Below are 17054 nucleotides of genomic sequence, written 5' to 3'. Positions count from 1 at the left end.
GATGAGACAATTCACAATATTGGGTTCACTAGAACCCAGCAGTTTTCCTCCTGTGTCAATGTGAACAGACCATTGAGGACTGTGTTGAGGAGTTCTGTGCACTTTGCCACCAGGTGGGCTTTAATGCCATTGCACTCAAATACATTTTTTGTAACAGACTCAAAGGTGCACTATGTAGTTTTTCGTCTGCTAGAGGTCGCCTATTCAAAACAAAGGCGTAGCTTGATGATGGCAAGTTTGAGCGCGGAATCTTGGGACATGTGAAATCTCACAACCGGTAGAAAAGAATCAGGATATGACTCGGGCAGAAATCATGTTCATGGATACGATTATTACCATTACTCTAGTATGAAGCAGAGCAGGACCGAGTGTTGTGGGAGCAGAACAAGGCCGCTGGAGCGATTGTTAATGAGAGACGAATGCAACACTCCACTTTGCGAGCAGCGGAACACAGTTACCGGCGCCGCTTCCGCTTTTCTGGTCATGAGTATGAGGTAACGCAGGCCATGGCTGTGTTATAGGCATACCAGGCTGATCTGATCCAAGGGGAAAGCATCAAGCAAAAAAACAAAAGGAATACTGGGTGCAGTGATATATCTATTCCTAAAATTTTACAAATTTCCCTTTTAACCCCCTGCCAATACAACAGTTCTTTGGGACATTCCCAAAATATATGCACATAGTCCCCCAACATCCCATAATCTCTTCAGCACTGTGGTTTTTGGATATTTTAATGCAAAAATTTTACTTATTGCAGCTTTAATGATCATTTGAACTGAAGGCACTGTTTCGTGGACTCTGGCCTAGTAATTTGACTTTGCCGTATTACTGTGCAGTTCCTCATTTACTGTGGGAATTGCGGACGAGGGGTCCCGCAATCCCATATTACCCACCACACTAAAGTCGTCCTACTCCAGAGTCTCCACACGTCATGGCTGCCATGCTAGTGTTCTCCCTCATCATTGCTGCCAAGCCAGAGCCTCGTCACGTCATGGCCACTATGCCATAGCCTCGCCACGTTTGGCGGATGTGGAGCTTGGTCCAACTTTGAACTTGCCAACCATGACCTTTGTAGTCTCAGGTCCTGTGGACTCAAGTTCAGTGCTGCCAAGTTTGATGGTATCAAGTCTGGTGGTCTCAGCGCTTCCAAGTCCAGTAGTCTCTAGTCCAGTGGTCTCAGCGCTTCCAAGTCTGCTGGTCTCAAGTCCAATGGTCGCAGCGTTTCCAAGTCAAGTGGTCCCAAATCTAAGTCCGGTGGTCCCGGAGATCATCCCTCTATTCAAGGTGCTTCCAATAGTGGTCACACTATTCTGTGTGCGTGGGCTGCACACACTTCCGGTGGCTTATGCTACAGTTCCTCCCAAAGGTGGCAGGGTCTGCTACAGCTTGTCCCAAGGCAGCGGCGTTCACTACGCCATGTCACATCCAAAATCTCACAACCAGGAGCACTGCCCAGGTCTTTGTTCTGCCATGGCCTCCTTTATCTCTGGTGGTTTTCTGCTCTGCCATAGCCCCCTGATTCCCTGAGCTCATTTGCTCTGCTGAAGTGGTTATCTCATTCGCCAACTTGTAGCCTTGTTCTTCATCTACACTGGCTCCATCACATTGACTGCTACACGGTCTAGGTCCACCACCATGCTATGATCCAGGGCCACTTCCACTTCATGGGCCTGGCCCTCCATCTCTCCTACTGGACCGCTCCATTCCACATTATTTTGGGGTGGGAGTTCTGTTCATGTTCATGTGTGATGTTCTGATTGGTTCCTTTAGTACATGAGTAGGGGCTGGACCAATCAGACACAAGTATTCATTATATTTAATCAATAACCCAACTACAAAACTAGGTGCCAAGATAACAAGAAAGATAAGACTAGTTTTACATCCCAAAGGAATGTAGATAGAGAGAATGCTCTCAACGGCATTCCCTGTTGAAACAGACACACAAATGCCCATAAAAAAGGACTTCTTTCCCTTAATTCATAAACAGACCTTTCTATGAATTAACAAGCATATTCCCAGGACAATGTGTGTATTGTCTGTAAGACAATTGTCTTGTTACCAGGGTGCATTAAATTAAGAAATTGCTGCGTTTTGTGCTTTGGGAATACTTCTTTGTATGGTCAGCTCAAAATACTGTGTATAACATGTCAATGAAATTGACATTGAACTTGACAGCCTTAGACTGTGACGTCACTGGAATGCACGCTTGTCGGATGCTATAATTAGATGTGCCACAGGTGCATCTTCTGGTTTCTTTGTCTTCAGAACCATACTGTTTGTGTGTGTGACATGGTTGGCAGAAGGCAGAGGTGTGTGTATCCGTGTTCATGAACCCATGCCTGAATATGACACACACCAGTTTTGCTTATGTGTTTGGGGAAGAGCATGCTGCCCTTGTGTTTGAGCAAATTGCTTCGCATCCGCTTTGCTTATTTTGAAGGAGTAGCACCCACAATGCGAGTTGTGGGGCTCACACGATCTGGCCGAGGAGCAAGAGACGGGTCCGTCCCTATCACTCACTCTCTTTCCAGATCACAATGTCCTTTTGTCCAATGTCTCGTGTTTTCCATTGGAATTGGATGTGAATTTGCCGTCTCCGAGAGTTCATCCCGTGATGATACAAGGGGCAGTCACTTATGCGGTGGCCAGATTACACTGGTCACAGTAACAAGAGACCCCCAAAACACTTATAGTTCACTTATTTATTAAAAATATATACATCAAGTGTCTTTTTGCCCTTTACATCGTCCCATTGGACTATCGCGGGTGCGAAGTCACGTGTTTATACAATGCTGCCTCAAAGATATGCTCGTGAGCTATCTCTCCCCTGGTAGCGCATCATCAGAGGCTTTTGACAGTGAGCCAGGTTGGTACTGCGCTGCACACCATGGCTGTGTTACAGGCATACCAGGCTGATCTGATGAAAGATTTAAGCACAGCCTCTCATCCAGACTGTGTTAAATTGTCTGATATTGACTAAATTTAATTTTTGGGATTAAATAAGTGAAATGGCATCTGAAAAAATAAAAATAGGACCTCCATGATGTTAACTCGTTCATGGGGAAAACTTCATTTTGTTCTTCATGAGTCTTTGTGCCCTCGATGTCAACTCATTCGACTTTAGTAGGTGCAAGTCAGCGCTCCCCACCAAGCCATGCAGAATAACTTCCACGCTGGTGGGGAAGGCGTTTCAGTCAGCCAGTCTGGCTGGTGATGCTCTGCACACTGTGACAGGCATACCTGGCTGACCTGCTGTAAGAAAGGCGAGAGTGTGGTAAGTCGCGCTCCCCCTCGTAAAGACCAGCGTGTCACGATCAGCAGCCTCAGAAAGACCTGACAATAGGACTATCACCTCTAAGAAGAAGAGTCTAAGAAGAAGAGTCTTCTACAGTCAATACTTCCTGGTTTGAAAAAGATGGGGGACTGCATCCGATTTTAAAAATCCTCAAGGCTATAAACCATTCCATTAGAATGCTCAAGTTCTATCAAGATTATTGTGTCGCAAATTCAACATTGCGATTGGTTCATCACGATCAATCTTAAAGATGCTTATTTTCATAGAATAATGGCACAATGCAAGAAGTTCTTGAGGTTTGCTTTCAGGGGTGAAGCTTACCAATATTGGGTTCTTCCATTCAACCTAGCCTTGTCACCTCGCACTGAATCAGTCTCAGGAGCTTGTGTTTCGACATTGAGATCGATCCTCGCTTATCTTGCCTCTCTCAGACTGAGATGCAACGCTAAGGAAAGCATTCTCTCTCAAGCCGGAGGGCAACTTTCATGTGGGTTAAATTGCGTTTGTGCGTTTGTGCCTTCTGAACAGACTAGTGCAGCGCTTTCTGCTTTGGGTTCAGGACAAGTTCCTGTTTCTCAGGGCGATTTATATCCCCAGATATCTCAATGTGGGAGCAGTTCTACTGTCCAGACAGAGCATATCGGTAGTGAAATAAATCTGGTTAAGATTTTATGAAATGGAGATGGAACTCTTCGCCTCCCAACAGAAAGCGTAATGTCCCATCTACTTCTCTCTGAGTCAGACGGGGTTTGACAGGGTGCTACTGGGGAAGCATCCTCTGCTTGTCCGCTTCATTCGTGGGGCCAGGTGGCTGAGGCCTTCCATTTGAACCAAGATCCCTTCATGGGACTTAGCTATAGTCCTTGAGGGTCTGGTTAAGACCCCCTTTGAACCTCTAGAGTCAGCTTCTGACAAGCTTCTAACTCTGAAAATGGTTTTTCTTATGGATAACACTTTTTTGAAAAGAACTGGAGATTTGCATGCTCTGTCCATCTTTCCATCCTGCTTAGACTTTGCCCCAGGAATGCTGAAAGCGAACTTGCATCCTCATCCTGACTACCTGCCTAAGGTTCCTTCCTTGACCGGTCACTCTTGAAGCCTTCTGCCCACTCTTGAAGCCACTGTTCACAACGCCGGATCAGGAGAGACTTCACAAACTGTTTCCAGTCCATGCTCTTCAGGCCTGTGTCCACCGCCAGTGGCGTAAGTCAGAGCAACTCTTAATCTGCTATGGAGATCAAAATAGGGGGGCAGCTGCCACCAAGCAAACAATGTGGTGAAATTGGGTGAGGGATGCCATTGCTCTAACCTATGAGGCACATGGTCAAGCTTCGCCTCTAGGAATTAGGGCTCATTCCACCAGTGGGGGTATTTACTTCATTAATTTCCATATGTGCACATTCAGTGTTGATGGTCACTGCTTGCAAAACAAAGTTCCTTTAATGATGCAATCACAGCTACATGCTCGAGTAGTACTGTACCCAGTAAGAAAGATTTTTCTGTGGCCACAAAAATATTTCTGAGAGTTGATGAACAGGTTAATTGATTGTAACATTAATTCTGCTACATCAAGTTAATTCTGTTAACTTTATTAAATGTTTTAACTAATGTCACTTCAGTTTCTTAGTATGAATTAGCCTATCATATGCAGTAAAAGACAGCACTGTAGAAGGTTTTGAGACACAAACTCAACTCTGTCATGCTGATATTGTGAGACAGCTTTTCACCTCGACGAGAAAAAATGTCACATTTTAAAATCACCACACCCTAAATAAATTATATAAAGTAGTTTCTCCTGAGTTCTAAATGTTTTGTTTATTAACGTCCCAACTTCCATCATTTTCCATTTGGAGCATTTTCCATAATTTTACTGTAAGGCAGTTGAAATTACCTTGGGATCGTTTAGTCAGCCAATTTCCTTAGATCAGAGGTCTCTTTTTTCCACCATGAATTAGTAATATCATATAATTGGACAGCTGTGGGCTGGTTGCAAGCTGTTCAAACAAAGTGCATTATTTGTCAGTATTTGTTAAATCTTGAAACTGATCCAGGCTCTGAGTCATTGTGTAAATATGTCAGATACAACTGAAACATAATGCAAATTCTTCTTGTATCAAATTCAGAGGTGGAGTTAATGCTCTGATATTAGTCACTCAAACATCTGCAGTAGTTGCAGATGAATTCTGTTCTGATAGGATAGCAGAGAGCAGGCAAAAATAATACAAAATAATTTTACTTACCATTATTTTAGCCTATATGTCATGTAAATAATTTTACATATTTTGCACCAATGCAATTCAAAGTAATATTATTGAATTTGACACAATTGTTTGACATTGCAATACACTGCAAAGAATTATTTGCACTGTATATTTAAAAAAAAAGAAAAAAATTTTTGTTTTAGAAGAAAATACTATTTCAGTATTTCTACTATTAATTCAGTGTGATACTTGCTGTTTCTTTGTAATTACTAGCAATCAGAGTGAAAATTGTTTCAAAGTGTATCCAACATTTTTTTTTTTTTTTTTACAGAGTATCCTTTACGCATTATAGATTTTGAAAGATTTTAAGTTGCTTTTAGATAATGCCTTGATTTTTTTTTCCTTATTCAGTTGCAAAATAGATTTTTTTCTTATTTTATGCTTAAATGTAACCGAAATTTAAAAGGTTTTGTATTTTATATTAAACAAAAATGTTGGATTCTATAACTGTTTATACAGTGTAGTGTAGCCTATTTTCTTCATTGTATTGCAATCTTTTGGGGAACAAATTAACTTCTGCTTGAGTGTGAACGTCAGATGTTTCATTCAGATTTGCAGGTGCTGAAGTGTCATTAATCAAACTGCCATTCTCAAGAGGCTGTTGGCTTCAGGCTCTGACTCATGGTGGCAGTTTCTATCCTTCTTTGCATCTTTTCTTTTGTTAGCTCCTCCCGCATTCTGTCTGTGGGCAACTTGACTTATGCAATGTCAGATTGCATAACTGCAGCATAGCGCATTTTGCCATACATTCTTAGTGCAGGAATGAGTCCTTGAATAATAAAACAGCTTATCCCATGAATTGTCAGCTTCATTAAATTATTCACGCAATGCAATGGGCACGGACAGGCTCTCTGCCACTGGAGCAGAGAATTGACACTTGAGAAATGAGAAATCCTTTTTGTTTGCCTATATCTCTGTGTTTTTAATGAAATCAGAGGGCTAAGTCTCCTTTCATCATGTTTACCATTCCTTGCGGCACGGATGGACCAGTTTCTGTTCAGTCATTTTGAAATTTGAAGTGAGAGTTTTATATTTTTTGTAATATATGCCTAAACCTACGCTTCCATTAGATATTTTCTATGTGAGGGGATTAAAGTAAAACATTTTTTTTTTTTTTTTTTTTCCCACATTTTCTTAAAAAATATAAGAAAGTCTATTTCCTGTGTCCTGGAATTTTTCAGGGCATAAAACATAAAAGGCCACTTTTAATGTTTGTTAGCTGAAATTTATTTTCTGCATTAATTAGATTAAAAAAAATTAAGAATATAAATATATATATCCTTAACCCTATTATTTATAACCCTAATCCTATGAACCATGTATTCAGTCCTGCCCTACACTGATGACACCCACTTACCGACAGTTAGCACATCGCCTTTCACATCATTGGGCACATTTCAATAATCAAGAGATCAGACAGTATATGCCATATTATGTTGACAGTTACAAATCCACAGTAACTGTCTATGCTGGCAACATTTGCATTTTTAATGGAGAAGTCATTTAATTCAGGTTCCCTCGAAGAGGGTGTTGGAGGCGTTCAGAGATTCAGGAATAATCTCATCACACTTATTTTATCTTGACTTTCTTTTTCCTCATCAGGGTTTCTGTTTGTGTAGCCATCAAGCATGAAGTGGAATTTGCTCAAGAAGAAACCTGCAGCCATGGTGGGCCCCGAGCCCACCGGTGCCAGCGTCCTGACGATGGCCCCTGTTGTTTCTACACCTGCAGACAACTCCACCGAGCAGCAGGGCCCAGTCAGCAAGAATGATGTCTTTGGTGACATCAAAAACAAGTTTCTCAATGAAATGGACAAGCTTCCACGTAAGTGCATGACTATATATGTGGTGTTTTGTGATATTATGAATTTTAATTTTCCTGACATTTCTACAGTAACTGTAACTTCAAGCGTCAAACTTGGCTCAGTGCTTCAGACTCTTTTCTAACCAAACGGACCATGTATTGCCTAGATATGCCCTAGCAAGCACTCAGAACTTCCTAGAAAAGCCCTAGCAACCATTAAGAGCATCCTAGCAATGCCCTAAATAACAATCCTAGCAGCTACAAAGCAACCACTCAAAACACACTAACAATGCCTTTGCAAACCATAAAAACATCCTGTAAACCATCTAGCAATGCCATAGAAAATGAAAACAAGCACCCTAGAAACCACCTAGAAATGGCCTAGAAACCACCCAGAGCAACCTAGCAATGCCCTAACAACCATAGAAAAACTTAGAAACCACTGAGCAACACCCTAGAAAACCACAACACTCTAGCAGCCTCCAAGCAACATATTAACTGCATAGTACCAATTTGGAACACCCTAGCAATGGCCTAGCAACCGTCTAGAACATCATAGCAACCACCTATCAATACCCTAGTGACCACTCAGAACATCCTAGCAAAACCCTAGCTACCATTAAGTACATATCTAAGCAGTGCCCTAAAAAACAACCACAACACCCCAGCTGTCATTTAGCAATAGCCTAGAATACTAGGGCTGTCCCCAAATAAAGATTTTTGTAGTTGACTAGTAATCATTATTTCATTTAGATATTAGTTGAGTAATCGTAGGATTACATTATTTACTTACTTAAATATATATAAAGCTTTCTGGCAAGCACTGAAAAAGTAATGATTATGAATGTGAAAATAGCAAGGAGACATTTTACCGTATTGTTCAGAATATTAGATGACCCTGATTATAAGATAACAGCCCACCACCCACCAGATTTTAGCCAAGGATTATTGGAATCTTTTAGGATTATCAAAATTAGTCTCAGACGACCAAAATGGTCAAAATCGCACAGTGTGCACCCGTCTTTAGACGATATGCATTTCTTTGACTGTTAGGTTTTAGTTGTTTTCTTTTTGTGCTCGCAATCTTCTAACATTACATTCTGACACATTGTTTTACGCATATTTGGTGCCACCTATTGATACGGATGTATTATTGACATTTAAATCTCTAGACCCATAAAAGACTAACCTATTTCCTCAGATGTATTTTTAAGTAAAAAAAAGAAAAAACATTGTCTTATATTCGGAACAATACAGTAATTATTTATTAATAAACTGAATCAGTGTTGGCTGCAAAAATTAAGTTGATATTATCACAGGTACTTCTCTAAGATGTCACTTCATCTGGAAAACATCTGCTGTATACAAACATCTGATAAATGTCTCAGAAAAAGCAGTTTTACATACATTCTAAATCATAAACATCTTAAAGGGTTAGTTCACCAAAAATGAAAATTCTGTCATTTATTACTCACCCTCATGCCGTTCCACACCCGTAAGACCTTCGTTCATCTTCGGAACACAAATCAAGATATTTTTGATGAAATCTGATGGCTCAGTGAGGCCTCCATAGCCAGCAATGACATTTCCTCTCTCAAGATCCATTAATGTACTAAAAACATATTTAAATCAGTTCATGTGAGTACAGCGGTTCAATGTTAATATTATAAAGCGACAAGAATATTTTTGGTGTGCCAAAAAAACAAAATAATGACTTATTTAGTGATGGCCGATTTCAAAACACTGCTTCAGGAAGCTTCGGAGCATAATGAATCAGCGTATCGAATCATGATTCGGATCGCGTGTCAAACCGCTAAACTACTGAAATCACGTGACTTTGGCACTCCGAGCAGCTGATTCGACAAGCTGATTCATTATGCTCCGAAGCTTCCTAAAGCAGTTTTTTTAAATCGGCCATCACTATTTTTTTTTGTTTTTTTTGTTTTTTTGGCGCACCAAAAATATTCTCGTTGCTTTATAATATTAATATTGAACCACTGTACTCACATGAACTGATTTAAATATGTTTTTAGTACCTTTATGGATCTTGAGAGAGGAAATGTCATTGCTCCCTATGCAGGCCTCACTGAGCCATCGGATTTCAACATAAATATCTTAATTTGTGTTCTGAAGATTAACGAAGGGTAAGAACATGAGGGTAAGTAATAAATGACAGAATTTTTATTTTTGGGTGAACTAACCCTTTAAAGACATTTTCTAAATGTCTATTTAACATCTGACAGGAAACTTCTTAGAGACATAGATGTGTAAAAAACATCTTGCAGATGTAAATACAGACATCAAATATACGTCTCCGTGATGTACATGTGCTATCAGGGTTTTACTACAAATAAAACCAAAAAACCATGGTTATTGTAGTGAAACCATGGTGACCAAAAAATTAGCCATGGTTTTGCTACACTAACCGTAGTTGGACAGCATAGAAATAACCTGGCAAGCCACTCAGCATCTGCCTGTGAGCCCTGCATACTGTATAAACTATAACCTTCTAAAACTTTTAAAATGTTGCAAAGTCAGCTTTGTCAAGCCAACATTAATGCATGTCTTTACGATTTTCTTTGTCTAATTGTAGAGAGAATATTCCTTAAGCTACGTCTTTGCAGTTACCTACAAGCAGTGAGGTCTTTGATCAAGGAGTAATGATCAAGACAGTTTTGGCTCTCTTAATGGCCCTGACAATCTAGATTTCTATTTCCAGACCCTGTTTTCAGTTCCTCCATTTTTCTCTGTCTTTCTCTCACTTTCAGTGCCTCCCTGGGCCATCATCGCCATCGCGATCGTAGCTGTGATCCTCATTCTCACATGCTGTTTCTGCATTGTTAAAAAGACCTGCCTTAAGAAGAAAAAAGGCAAAAGGGAAAGAAAGGAAAGGGAGACGTGGGAATGAAGAACATGAAGGGAGGAGAGGTACGACCACCCGACACCAATGCACTTCAGCCATAAAGGGATAGTTCACCCCAAAATGATAAACTCTATCATCATACAGTACTTACTCATTCTGATTAAGCTCTGTATATTCCTTCTGTCATGACATAAAATGAGATGTTACACAAAATGTCCAAGTTGTCCTTTTAGAGTAAAAGTAGATGGTGATTTATAATGCCAAGCACCAAAATGACATTAAAACAGTGTTATTTTAGTGTCACCAATATACTATTTTTGTTTTATTAATATTTCAATTAAGGTTTTATTTTTATATTTTAAGTAATTGAAATTTTAAGCCTACTTTAATTTGAACGTTTTAGTCATTTTGTTGTATGTTTATGGCATTTATAGTTTTTATTTTTTTTTTTTTTTTTTTTATTATTATTATTTCAGTTTTAGTTTTAGTTATTTTTGTACATAAGTTAAACTAAATGGAAATAAGAAATGTTGCCTTGGCCATTAGTCGAAATAAAATAAGTTTACAATTTTATGTATTTATTTTATTTTATTTTATTTCAGTTAACACTAATTTTATTTAGTGCTGTCAAATCGATTCATTGTATCTAACATAAAAGTTTGTAAATATGTAAAATATTAAAAGAAAATAACATAAAAGTATAATAAATCCACATAAAAACAGCTTACAATGTTAATCACAGCAACCTGATGCTTTTTTGTCCTTTTGGAGCTTGGCAGTATAAACCACCATTCATTTTGTGTGGTAAAGTAGCTGTTTGCACATTCTGATAAATATCTCCTTTTATGTTTCACAAAAGAAAAGAAAATGGTTTGGAATGACATGAGACTCAGTAAATGATCACTAAATTTTAAATTCTGAGTGAACTATTCCTTTAAATCTGCAGTCACGGCTGTGTACAAAGAGACAGAAAGATTAACATTTTTCCACTGCCTAGTTTCCATCTGTTGCTAATGAGTTTAATAGGGTTCGATACATATCTAATCTGAATCTTTCTCTTGCTTAATGATTTTAAAGCTTTTTCTCATGCAATATATTTGAAATACTCAGCAATCTCAAAACACCAAAGCTTGTCTGTTTTAAAAACGGCTGTGTTACTACCTCACATATCCTTAATATAGCTTCTAGGTCAAGTAAATGGATGGTTGGTATTCTGGAAAGATTTTTTAGCCATTTAATATTCATGGAATATAAAATATTCAGTGTTGTACGTCATTTGCTGCCTGTAAAGCAGGAAAGCTACATGAAAGATTTCCCGTCACATCGATTCATTTGCCGTGTTCATATAATTTGGTTTCCAGAAAAATGTATGTGCTGTTAATCTCTTGTGCTTTTGTGTTAAAAATGACACATTTTCCAGCGAATGCACAGCAGCACTAAATCTCTTTTTTATATCTGTTTTGGAAATAAAATAGCTGAACAGCTAAAGAGTTTTGCTATATTTGCTGTGTTGTGTCAGATCCCGCTGTGTGCTGTATACTGTATTTGCTATTGTGACAAGCTAATTTTCCTCTGGGAATCATTAAACTTCTGCCTGTCATATCCTAATATATCATTTTCTTTATAATCTTGGCAAAAAAAAATTTTGTGCTAAAACATCATCAAGACAGGCTTATTATTTAAGGGAGACCAGGGGCTATTGTTTTTCCATTTTCTTTCATAACTTACTGAATACTGCATATCTGTCTGCTAGCTTTTTGTAAGTATTTTATATACCCATTTATATGTGGCAAAAGTAACTCTTTAGACCTGTAATGAGAATGACAAAACTATGAAGTTAAATATATATATATATATATATATATATATATATATATATATATATAATAAAAGAAAAACTCTAAAATAATAAAATAGAAACTCTGACACATATACTTCTATTCTTTACTGTATCTCAAATCATTGGATGTGATTATTATTATTATTATGTTGTTGTTATTATAGTTAACTAAAACTATAACCATAAAAAATAAGCCAAAAACAAGCAATGTTTAGCAATGAAATAAAATAAATGAAATAAAACATTAAAATTATTTTTTTCAGCTAGTTTCCAAAGGAACATTTCTCATTTTCTTGATGTACTAAAATAACTAAAACTAAAAAAAAAAACTATAGAGTGAAAAAAAAAAAATAGTAAAAATGACTAAAACCTTAAATAAAATTTAAATGAAACTGTAAATATACAAAAAAATAAAAATCCATAATAGTATATCAATGATACAATGTTTGAAATAAGAGCAAACTATATATATATATATATATATATATATATATATATATAAAATGAATATCAGTTTATACGTACGTCACCAAACTGGCTTATTTATGCATTATTTAGGATGTTTAATGTATTACAATTGCCCTCAGTCTCCCTTACTGTACAGTAAAATGTGGTTTGCTTCTCAAATTTCATTGGTTAAGATTGTTATATGCGATGTTTAATGTATTATCCAATAGCATAATGTGTCGATTTAAAGCAAAATGTGTCCTTTTTGATACATGTCCATTAAGTGTTACTTGATTTCCTCAACTTGATTCTGTCTTCTTGTGAGTTCAATTTCTCCCTCTCTCTCCATTTCTTCATCTCTCTATCCTCCCCGCTTTGTGTCTGATATGTGCTCCATGTATCTTGACTGTCGTGGACCTGTCGTCTTACGGTAGGTGTGACATGGCTTGCAGCGCCCCTCTCTGACCGCCTGGTGAAAGCTCAGACCAGGGCAGGGGAAATGAGCTATGAAAAATGGCTGGGAATGAAATCTTTGGCTTCTTCTTGAGTCTTGCAAGCTGCAGGGGTGCTGAGGTTGCTTGAGGACTAGTTTGGGGTTGGTTTGGGGTGGGCTCGCATTCCACCAGTTTGATGTGCCACATGTGGCATGTAAACACTGGCGGTTTGCGGGATTAAAGCCAAAGGGGTAGAATGAATGGCCCTTTAGAAGTGGATGTGCATTTGGTTATGAACTTAAACTTCATCCTAGCTTACTGAGAGACACCAACACACCAATCCTCACTAACATGCATGTTGAAAGGGTACGGTTGGTGGTTTGTCCTCTAAAAGCTGTTCCACCCATCGAATGTCATGATTTGGCCCCTTAAATTATCCATAAGATAAGCTGTTATTCAACAAACATACATATCTGCATACTTTAAACCATTCTTAAAGGCAGTTAGCTGGCTGTAAAATAAAGCAGGAGAAATGTCCAGATGAGGTGAAGCAGCATTTGAGACAAAGCCCAATGCATGCCCTTCATACAAGCACCAGTGAATGACCATGACTTGACTTGAGAGTAACTTTCCTGGACGACCCATTGTGTGGAAACGAACAAAGAATCTGTTACTTTCTTCCTGATATGTAGAGAAGAGCCGTGGGATGAAGTAGGTGGCGTGGGAAACAGCCTTTCACCAGGAGACCTATTGCAATGTTTTTGTTTTATTTCTTGTGTGTGTGTGTGTGTGTGTGTGTGTGTGTGTGTGTGTGTGTGTGCGTTCATGTGTGCATGCAAGTTTAGTGTGCTTTAGTTTGAAATACCATTAAGCGTGATGTTTGTATTTTCAATGTTAAAATTCTTTCTCCTATCCCAGCTCATAAAGGTGCTGTAAGCTATTTCTGAGAAACACTATTGATATTTGAAATTGAACCACAAGGAAGAAAAAAAAAAAAGAACATACAGTACACAAGAGTATATAAAATCAAGAGTTTGTTTTTAGTTGCCAGCAGCACAGCAGCTCCAGACAAACAACGACACTCAAAACTGTCCTGTTACTACTAAATTACAACAACAGCATATCTTGGTTCTGTGAAACAGCAAAACCAAAGTTACTCGCGTCTGGAGCAGAAACAATGCAACCACACTGTCTGTTTTCAGGCCGTCCCACTTCAGTCTCTTCAGCACTGGAAATCTTTTCTAATATAAGCATTGTTGGGCTCGTTACTCAAAAAATGTAATTTATTACTTGTTACTAGTTACTGTCCAACACTGTTAACGCATGAACTAAAGCTCTTGCTTGATTATAACCAGTGATATTCCTCTCAGCTTTTCCCTTTTGTAATGTCTCTCAGCCATCTCTCTTTCTACAGTCTTTCTTCAAATCTCTCTCTTGTTCTCTCTTTCTCCTTCCCCATCATTAATGGACATGCCCCCTACTGATGCTTACTCTCTCCTCCTCCATCATGAATGGACACGCCCCCTACTGCTGATTGGCTCACTTTCTCTCCTCCCCCATCATGAGTGGACACGCCCTCTACTGCTGATTGGCTACAAGTGTCTTGTGCTGCTCGGTCCGATCCACTTTCAATAACATTTCTCAGAAATTGTTTACTGTATCTTTAATGTAAACAAAGTGGAAATACGTGACCTTTGCTGAAATCATACAGATTTTTTTTTTTAAATGGTAGCCTGAGCTATAAAAATGTGGTATCATTCCAGAGCCACAGAAAAATACATACTCACAACTGATTGGCTGATTGAACTATCCCGAACTATGATGTCCAAGACAGCAGATTGGGAAAAATATAAGCCACCAAAAATTATACTATTTCACATCCAAAATTTGGGGTCATTAATTGTTTTAATGTTCTTGAAAGAAGTCTCTTTATGCTCACCCATGCTGCATTTATTTGATCAAAACTACAGTAAAAAAATGTAATATTGTAAAATATTATTACAATTCAAATGTTGTAATATATTTTAAAATGTAATTTATTCCTGTGATCAAATCTAAATTTTCAGCATCATTACTCCAGCCTTCAGTCACATGATCCTTCAGAAATCATTCTAATATGCCTGCTCAAGAAATATATTGCTGCTCAAGAAACAATTATTATCGTTATTATTGATGAAAACTGTTGTGCTGCTTAATACTTTTGTGGAAACAATGATGTATTTTTTAGGATTCAAAAGAACAGCATTTATTTGAAACAGAACTCTTTTGGAACATTAGAAATATCTTTACTGTCACTTTTGATCAATTTAATGCATCCTTATTCCCCAAAAAATCAACATGCTGTGAATTTAAAAAATCAGGCAACTTTAATTTTTCATGTAAAAACATTTTTAAAATGTCTTCATGATTAATAATTTCACATAATGCGCACACGTTTTACTGGTTGTTCATAAATAAAGCACATCATAAATTTTGGGCACATAACAGGCCAGTTGTGAAAAGCTTAAGTTATGAACTTAAGTCATAATACAATAAACAACATGGTTAATCATTACATGCTGATTTGATCACAGGGCTGTTGGTGCAAATAATCGTTTACTGTCAGTGACTGATTTCCCCTTCACCGTTTATTCCATCTGCCACCTTTACGAAGATGAATGTGCCGTAACTTAGCATGACTGCCTCTGAATGCTCAATGCAAGTTACGTAAGAGAACCACCGCACACTTCATATTAAGAATACTGCATTAGTATGTTACATCATTAATCATCCTCCAGATTTAATGCCAGCATCGCAATGATTTCATTCACTATGGCTTGAACAATTATGCAATCAATACAGAATATTTTCAGACTTTGCATTTTGTGGCTTGGCATGCATGAATGCATTCTACCATGTCAGTTAGAATATAAGAAATTGTGCTTTTTATGTGGGGGTGTGTGTTTGTATGAGTGTGTTTGAATTTGTGTGTGTGTATATATATTTGGGGTGAGTGTTCAGGAAGGACAAATGCTCACCCCAAGCATATTTTGTTCTATTTAGAGACATTCTGATTCAACTCTTTTCGTTCATCTTGTATTCTTGTATTTGTTTTCTTTTCTTGTTTTTCCCAAAGCTGAACCAGACATCTCCATCTATGTAAGCTAATATTTGCTGTTATACTAGCATTGCGTTTGAGGCTGCATAAATTCTTCAAAGTTCATAACAAATCTCAGAAATGCTTGATCTCATGAACAGTCACAGTGGGGATCCGGTATGAGCTTGCTGAGGGTCACTGCTAACCCCAAAAGCGGTGTTAGTCATGTAACAGGGTTATGTAGTACATCTCTTTTTTTTTTAGAGGACACAAATGCTAGGCTAGCAGACTGAGTCTTTTGGTTATCAGCATAAAGTCTGGTCTACTTTACCGCTTACCTAGCTAACAGGGAACATTCTCAGAACCATTCTGGCAAGATTCTCTCAAAGTTATGGACAAACATTCTTCCAGTAATATTGATAGAACATTCTTTCAAAGTTATCTGGTATTTAATAATGTTCACAAAACATTAGCACAAAAACAATATACATCATTCATGGAAGATTTTTTTCTGAAACATTTTAGTTACTACTTGCTACTTGTTTCACAATGTTCAAAGAGCATTCAAAAGTAAATTATAAAATGGAATGTTCCCTTAAAGGCACACTATGTAAATTTTTGCCACTAGAGGTCGCCTATTCAAAACAAAGGTGCCTTGATTTCGTGGAATAATGGGCGGTGTTGTCTTCTACAGCTGGTGGAAAAGAATCGGGATGGGACCGGGCAGAAATCATGTTTTTGGATGCGATTATTAACTTTACTGTAGTATGAAGCAGAGCAGGGCCGAGTGCTGTGAGAGCTGAACGAGGCCACTGGAGCGAGTGCTAATGAGAGACGAGTGCGACATACGGCTCAAGAGCAGTGGAACTTTTATTATGCCGCAGTCGACACTTCTGCTTCTTCCAATCAAGCGTATGTGGGGTAAAGCAGTGCTGTTCGTCATATTAGATACATTTGTGTGTTGAAAGTTGTTATATGCTGTGAGACACTTGTTATTTACTCACGTAAATCAAGAAAACAAGATTTAAACAATAA

The 17054-nt window shown here is 38.1% G+C and overlaps 1 protein-coding gene across 1 annotated transcript in view; it reads left to right on the top strand.

The window, feature by feature from the left end:
• syt2a (synaptotagmin IIa) overlaps positions 1-17054 on the top strand; it is a 49811-nt gene that overhangs the window by 18520 nt on the left and 14237 nt on the right. The window contains 3 exon segments of the mRNA XM_048178845.1: positions 7159-7380; positions 10128-10229; positions 10232-10287. Of these exon segments, the coding sequence (XP_048034802.1) occupies positions 7185-7380; positions 10128-10229; positions 10232-10287 (354 nt within the window). The 5' untranslated portion in view covers positions 7159-7184.

This window comes from Megalobrama amblycephala, linkage group LG24 (genome assembly GCF_018812025.1).
Source record: "Megalobrama amblycephala isolate DHTTF-2021 linkage group LG24, ASM1881202v1, whole genome shotgun sequence".
NCBI lineage: Eukaryota > Metazoa > Chordata > Actinopteri > Cypriniformes > Xenocyprididae > Megalobrama > Megalobrama amblycephala.
This window is presented reverse-complemented; position numbering and strand designations above follow the sequence as displayed.